Source organism: Lolium perenne, chromosome 5 (assembly GCF_019359855.2).
Source record: "Lolium perenne isolate Kyuss_39 chromosome 5, Kyuss_2.0, whole genome shotgun sequence".
Lineage (NCBI taxonomy): Eukaryota > Viridiplantae > Streptophyta > Magnoliopsida > Poales > Poaceae > Lolium > Lolium perenne.
The window spans coordinates 28,030,114-28,036,963 of NC_067248.2; the positions used below are offsets into that span (position 1 = coordinate 28,030,114).

The following is a 6,850-nucleotide window of genomic DNA, read 5'->3' on the forward strand; positions in this document are numbered from 1 at the left end:
GCAGATCGCGCATGCATGCATTCGATCGCCGGCGGGCGGGGGCCACCGCGCACGACGACCGGTCTCCTCCGCCCGTCGCCGTCGACGACCGTTCCGCCGGTCTGCCCGTACGTACGCTCGTCTAGTTTTGTTTGTCTATCCAGATAGACGTAACGCACGACTCGTACTTGTAGCTTGCTCAACTCAACTTTTCGGGGGCCAAATCCGTCTAGCTTTTCGCTTTTCATGGACCTTTTGAGCGGCACAAACAAACAACAAAAGGCGATGATAGGCTCCCAATTCCGATGAGCATCTAAATCCTCATCATCATGATTTAGTTCATCACATACTTATTATAATCATCATCAGTAATTCCTCACTAGCACACACAAAAAATCCCATGAAAAGAACCAAGATCAAGAACAAGAACTCACTCCCCTGTATTTACATGCCAGTTGAACAATTCTCACCGCTAATTTAGTAGTAGTACGTCCTCAAGAGCTAGCTTAATTCTCCAATAAACCTAATTAAGCAGCGCCGCTCACCAAAAACCAAAACCAAAACCAAGATCAAGATCAGAGAGGAAGAGACCGAGAGTTCACCAATGGCATTGCCTACGTATGGCCATCGACGAAAGGATAAGTTACTTGGACGATGGCGGTGGCGCTGCCGTTACCGCCTCCTTCTTGGCCACCTTCCCCTTCTTAGCAGCCGCGTGCGCCGCGGCGGCGGTGGACGCGGAGGACGGCGAGAAGAGGCGGTCGATCCCGAAGACGGACACGGACTTGCGGCAGACGGGCACGTTCAGCACGGGCGTGACGCGCACGTGCGCCGAGTAGGACCGCTCCATCCCGCCGCCCCCGGACCCGCTGCCGGCCCGGTGGCGCCGCCCGCCCGCCAGGCTGCTGGGGCTGCTGGAGCTGCGGCCGAGGCCGTTGAACACCACCTTGCCGGCCGCGTTCAGGCGCGGGCTGTCGGCGGCCACGGCTGTCGGCGGCGGGGGAGGTGGCGGGGGCGGGGGCGCGGTCGCCTGCGCCGGCGTCAGACGGATCTTGGGCGGCAGCTGGTGCTGCTGCTGTGAGGGAGGTGGTGTGGAGGTGGGTGCTGCAGCGGGGGCCTTCTCGGGTTTCTCGGGTTCGTCGGGATCGCGGAGGAGCGGGTGGTTGAGCGACGGCTCCTGCTCCGGCGGCTTCGGGCCGCGGCGCAGGAGCCGGCGCAGCGGCTTGGTGTCCGTTGTAGAGGATGAAGAGGAGGAGGACGAGGCCTGTTGCTTCCGCATCCGCAGCAGATCCCGCCACCGCCTCGCAGGGACGACCTTAGGCTCCACCTCAGCCGTCGACTCCGCCGCATCCTTGGTCGGCTCCTCCGGCCTCGGCGTCTCCGGCTGCGCCGCCGCCGGCGCGAGCGGAGGCCGCGTGGAGATGCCGTCAGCGGTCGAGCTGGTAGAAGAGGCCGCGGGGATGCGGAGCGGCACGAGCTTGCCCCCGGAGAAGAGCTGGTCGGCGGGGAGCATGGTGGAGACCGCGGAGCATCCGGCGAGGAAGAACTCGAAGTCGGCGCTGGCCTTGCCCGCTCCTCCCGCTCCCGCGGCCATCGACCCGCCGGCGTCGTCGAGGCTGAAGGAGACGCGCGGGGCGAGCCACTGCATGGCGGCGGCCGACGGCGGGGGCGGGGGAGGCGGCGGCGGCGGGGCGGGCGGGCGCGAGGCCGCTGCGGAAGCCATCTGCGGCGGGGGACGCGGTGCCTCGCTCGGTGGTGGCGTCGGGAGTGGTGCTGTGCTGCGCGGTGCCTCTGCTTCGTTGGGCTGCGTGTGGCGGAAGATGCGCAAGGAAACAAAAGAGAGGACGACGGCGTGTGTGATGCGTGTGTTGGGAAAGGTGTCCGTCCGGAGCAGAGTCGTCTCCTTGATTCGAGTTGTTTCGTTGGGGTGGCGTCGAGTTGGATGTGACTATGTGCGGGTGGACTGTAGAATTAGAGCATGTACAATAGAATCCAGTAGCGACTATAAGATATTAAATAATATATTTTAGATGAGTTGGAGGAGAGATAAGAGGAGAGAAGGGAGGTGAAATTTCTTGTCACGATAGCTAATTTCTTTCTGCGCGTCTTCCCAAGCGACTTTGTGAGAGTGAAAGGTGGGCCATATATTAGTATAGTACTACATTCTTATAGCCAACTATTATACATATTAGCTATATGATGACTACAAATGATATAGCATCTTGTTATAGCCAGCAGTTGGCTATACTATTGGAATTGCTCTTAGGCGTGCCACTGTTTATCTTTATCATCATCATTGGTCTACTCCCCCTGCTAATGAAAAATCCTGTCAAGATAATGTAGTAAGTACAACTTTATACTACAAAACTATTCGGAAATTCAATTCGGCTCCCGGGTGCGTATGCTCCCTCTACCAACAAAACATATTTTGAAATGTGGAAAAATTTTGATAAAAAATTCTACATGTACATCTCCATAATATATATGTATGCGTCAAGTTTCACGAAAAAATAATATTTTTTGTGGCCTATGTAAAAAAGAGAAAACTTATCCTTTGAAAAGCATTGTTTTCGGCACTGAATTTTATCTTTTTTACACACGTCACATGATAAGTTCATTTTTTATGAAACGACTTTGTGAGCGCGTAGCACGTGAAGATGTACGTGCGAATTTTTTGTTTCAATTTTTTTGAAATTTAAAATATGTGTAAGATGCATTTCAAAATATAGGGAGCATATGCTCCCATGTTCCAAAACACCACTCCCCCTACAAAACTATTGACATCTACAGCTCCTGTTAGGCTACTCACCGTGGGAAATATATGTTCCTATTGTAACTTATTACCTCCATAGTGGGTAGTAACTTAGATGTGGTTTCATACATTGTATCATTTATTATATTGTAGACTCATATTGCTTTGAAATGTGTGATGTTATGGTAACATAGCTAGTTAGACTAGTAAACAATGGAAAATATCATACACTAGTATCATGCATATGGTACTAGTTTATGATACCACCCCACAATGCATAGTATCATACTCCCTCTGTTCCATTCTATAGTGCCTATTGTTTTTTGGCACGGAAATTAGCGCAATAGTATTTTTTACACAAGACCCCTAGCTGAACGATTTGAGATCAACGTAAAATTTGGAAAATCCATATCTTCCTAACTTGCTATAACAATTTTAGGAGCTGAACGATTTGAGAGCTGAACGGGAAGGGGGTAATTGAAAAAAAGATATGCTACAACCTTATATTCTGAAACAAATGCCAAAAATCTATAGGCATTATAGAAAGGAACGGAGGGAGTATGTTATTATCATAGTGTCGTCAATGTTTCGTACAATCTCAATGCAAATGTGTGTACACGATGTATTTCCTATTAACTTTTTTAGTTTTACGTGCTATGGAAAATTGCACGTCGGTCCCGTGCAACCCATATTAAACAAGAGAAATCTAGTCAATTGCAACCCATGTGCAACTTAAATGACACACAAATCACGGTGCAAATTTGACGATTGTAGAGTTGAATGAGCTCCAACTTAATCCTGGCGCGAATGAGAATCATCAAAAGCCACAAACAATTGTATGTTTGCATTATAATATTGACTTGCTTGTAGTTACATTGTCTTGCTATGACAAAAAAAATTGTCTATTAGGAAAATAGAGGGACTTTTACACCCGCTGTTAGGCACAAGGCAATGGAAACACACCTCGCCTAGAGCGTAAGGAAAAACCTAGTTAGTGCATCCAAGAGATTGTCTTCCTAAAAAAAAGCATGTCATATTTTATTGATGAGCTAGATGGGCCATATTTGAATTGTAGTTGTTAGTAATTTACTCATTTGCATAATCTAAATTAATGTGTATCCACGTGTACAATAACTCATATATACACACTTGTTGGTAAAACCTATATGCATGTCCAGGGCACTTCAGCGCCGCCTAGGTACTAGGCGAACGCCAACGCCTCGTCTACGCTTAGCATTTTTTCCATCTAGGTTTATGATAACTCTAATAATATTGGTTTTTATATTGTATATGTTGATATAATTTTCTTTAATCTTTGTAAATTTCGAATTTTATTGTGCCCTCGCATTTTCGTAAGTTGATACAAGTGACCATTACTCCCTCCATCTCATGAAACTTATATGATATTTGACTAAATCTATATGTGTATATATATACTACTCATTTCAATTTAAAATAATTAACTTAACTTTGTCCGGATACGGATATATCTAGACGTGCTTGTTCACTAGATACATTTGTATTTAGACAAAGTTGAGTCAATTAGTATAGAATAAATATTATCTAGAAACATCCAAATTTTAACAAATCTAAAACAACTTTTGTGAAGTGGGGGGTACATTTTTTAGTCCGCACTTTATATACACTCACTCTATTTGGGTTCACAATTGACAAACAGTCAAATTCATACCCTTGTAGTATGTTATTAGTATTTGGAAGGCACAGTCTCTCCTGGTTGACGCTTAGCAATATCTCCTTTTGCACCTATCTCCTGTCACCGTCCACCGTCCTAATGCTAGCTAATTAACCCATTAGAATAACGTCAACTCCACACACAAATCACATAAACAAAACCAAACATGATCGGGGAAACCAGATACCAAACAAAAAGGCCCAGCTTCCCATGCTAGTACCCGTATAAAGAATGGCTTCAAATATGTTGAAAATGGCAAGATTGAATGAGGCCAAGAGCGGTAGTTATAAGTTATAACTCTGGATTTTCTTTTCTCTGAAGAAACAGTGGCGACGGAGATGGGTTGATGAGATCTGACGGTGATGCGACCCATGTGATGTGAGATGCTGATGTGCTGTGCTTTCGGCTGGCTGGTTTTCTCTCAACCGCTGCTGCTACTGGCGTTAACGGCAGCTTTCCCTTGGCGTCGCGTCGCCGGGCCCACGTGTCGGTGTCGGTACTGCCGCGCTTTTCGGGTCAGTCAGCGACATGGTGCTCTCTCATTGGCCGGGCCCGCCGGGGAGTCCTACCTGCGGAGGGCACGTGAGGACGCCTTCGACACATGGGCTGGGACGTAGGGACGTCTTGTAGGGCGACTTCTTTTAGACTTATAGGCCTGCTTCTCGCTAACAAATCATTGAAGCCTAAAAGAACTGTCTAGCTCATGCCCAGTTTATTTTCACCGAGAAGCGAGCGTGCAGTGCAATTGGAGAAACTGCCCAAGACCAGTTTCGCGAGCTTCTGGGCGAGGCAACCTAACCGGTACATCAACCAGCCCCTCACGTTCAATACAATTTACGGCAGATGCCACTCCAAAGTTGTCGAGAAGCCAAAACTGGCCGCATCGAACGCATCTCTCCCCCAAACGACCCACCCCACCGCCGCTCGCAGCCGCCTACCCCCACCCCCGCGCCCGCCGCTCGCAGACGGAACCGCCCGCTCGCAGCCGCATATCCCCATCGCTGCGCCCGCCGCTCGCGGACGGAACCGCCCGCTTGTAGCCGCCTACCCCCGCCGCGTCGCCGCCGGCCTGCCCTCAGCTCCTCACGGCCGGCTCTCCTCACGCCGCACGGAACGGCGCCGCTCGCAGCCGGCCCGCCCGCCACCGCTACCGGCCCTGCCCTCAGCTACTTGCGTCCGGCTCTCCTCAAGCACCATGGACTGCCTCTAATTTCAGAATCATCTCAATTTGTTCATGCTTTCTGTAGATGTTCATGGCTGTGACAGTGCTAATTTTGATTTGGTCATATATGTTGCACTGCTGGTAATTTTTATTATTATTTGTATTCTCATAATATCTTTGATGCGTTTATAGCTCATTTTCACTAAAAACTAGCACACATATGTATTATAATCATTTATCTAGAACAAATATCTAATTTAGGGGCATTATAGATATTTCACAACTCAACCCATTGAATAAGCCAAATTTTCAGAAGCCCAAAAGAATAGGAGAAACCTGCTTCTAGCAACTTCTTCCCACCATAGTTTCTACCCACCGTTTTCTATAAGCCGGCTTATGCATAAGCAGGAGCCCAAAAGAAATCGCCCGTAGTGGGCTGGCATATGGGAATCCTTGTGCCAAGCTTGGCTCAACATTTCAAGCTATTTACACGGCGAGCCAAGCGCCACAGCATGACGCCGTTGCCGACGGGTGTGAATACTTGGAGCGGTAAATCGCAAGAATTTGATGGATGGGCTATAAACATATATATATAGTAGCAGCCCTTATCTTATTCACATTGGGGCTTCGCGGCGGCATCTACCTCGGCTTCGGCGGGCGGTGGAGGCAAGCTGCGGGTCTAGGCTCCCCGCTTAGTCCCGTCACCATGAGGCGGCGCGGTGGGGCTTCGGGAGATGCGGCCGTTTCACCGGCTGGTCCTCCCCTGGCTGAGCAACGATGAGGAGGTGAAGGTGATCCGCCGATGCTGCTCGTAGCAGGGATCTGGCCGCAGGGCCACGATCTGGTCTTTGGACCAAGATCTTGGCCATTGGGCTCGGCCATCACATGTTGCCGGGATTTGGTGGTGGCTTGACCACGCCCGTGGTTATGTAGCCGTGCTGGGCTATCATCCCCCCATCTAGTAGCACGGCTTGAATAAGGGTGGTGGTTCTAAGATTTCATCTTGCGCCAAGTGAAGATCGGGAAAGCTTCTTCCCACCGGACTGACTGGATTGTCGTGTTCCGGAAGGCCCTATCGGAGAAATTTATTGTGCGATCAATGCCGGAAGATTGCTGGATTGGGTGTTTTCGGTCGTTCACACCCATGTTTTTATCTGACCGTTTGGTTTCAGAGGGAGCGCTTCGAATCTCTGCTGGCTGTTAATATTATGGAGCTTGTTTTCTTTCCATGTTGCTAGCGGAGAAGGTCATGAAAGCCGAGATC

The 6,850-nt window shown here is 49.3% G+C and overlaps 1 protein-coding gene across 1 annotated transcript; it reads right to left on the reverse strand.

Moving 5' to 3' along the window:
- Window positions 1-312: 312 nt before the first annotated feature.
- Window positions 313-1,926, reverse strand: LOC127298688 (uncharacterized). Its single transcript, XM_051328529.2, has one exon. It carries the CDS (start codon window positions 1,700-1,702, stop codon window positions 623-625), a length of 1,080 nt encoding a protein of 359 aa, XP_051184489.1. The 5' UTR covers window positions 1,703-1,926; the 3' UTR covers window positions 313-622.
- Between the last annotated feature and the right edge of the window lie 4,924 nt (window positions 1,927-6,850).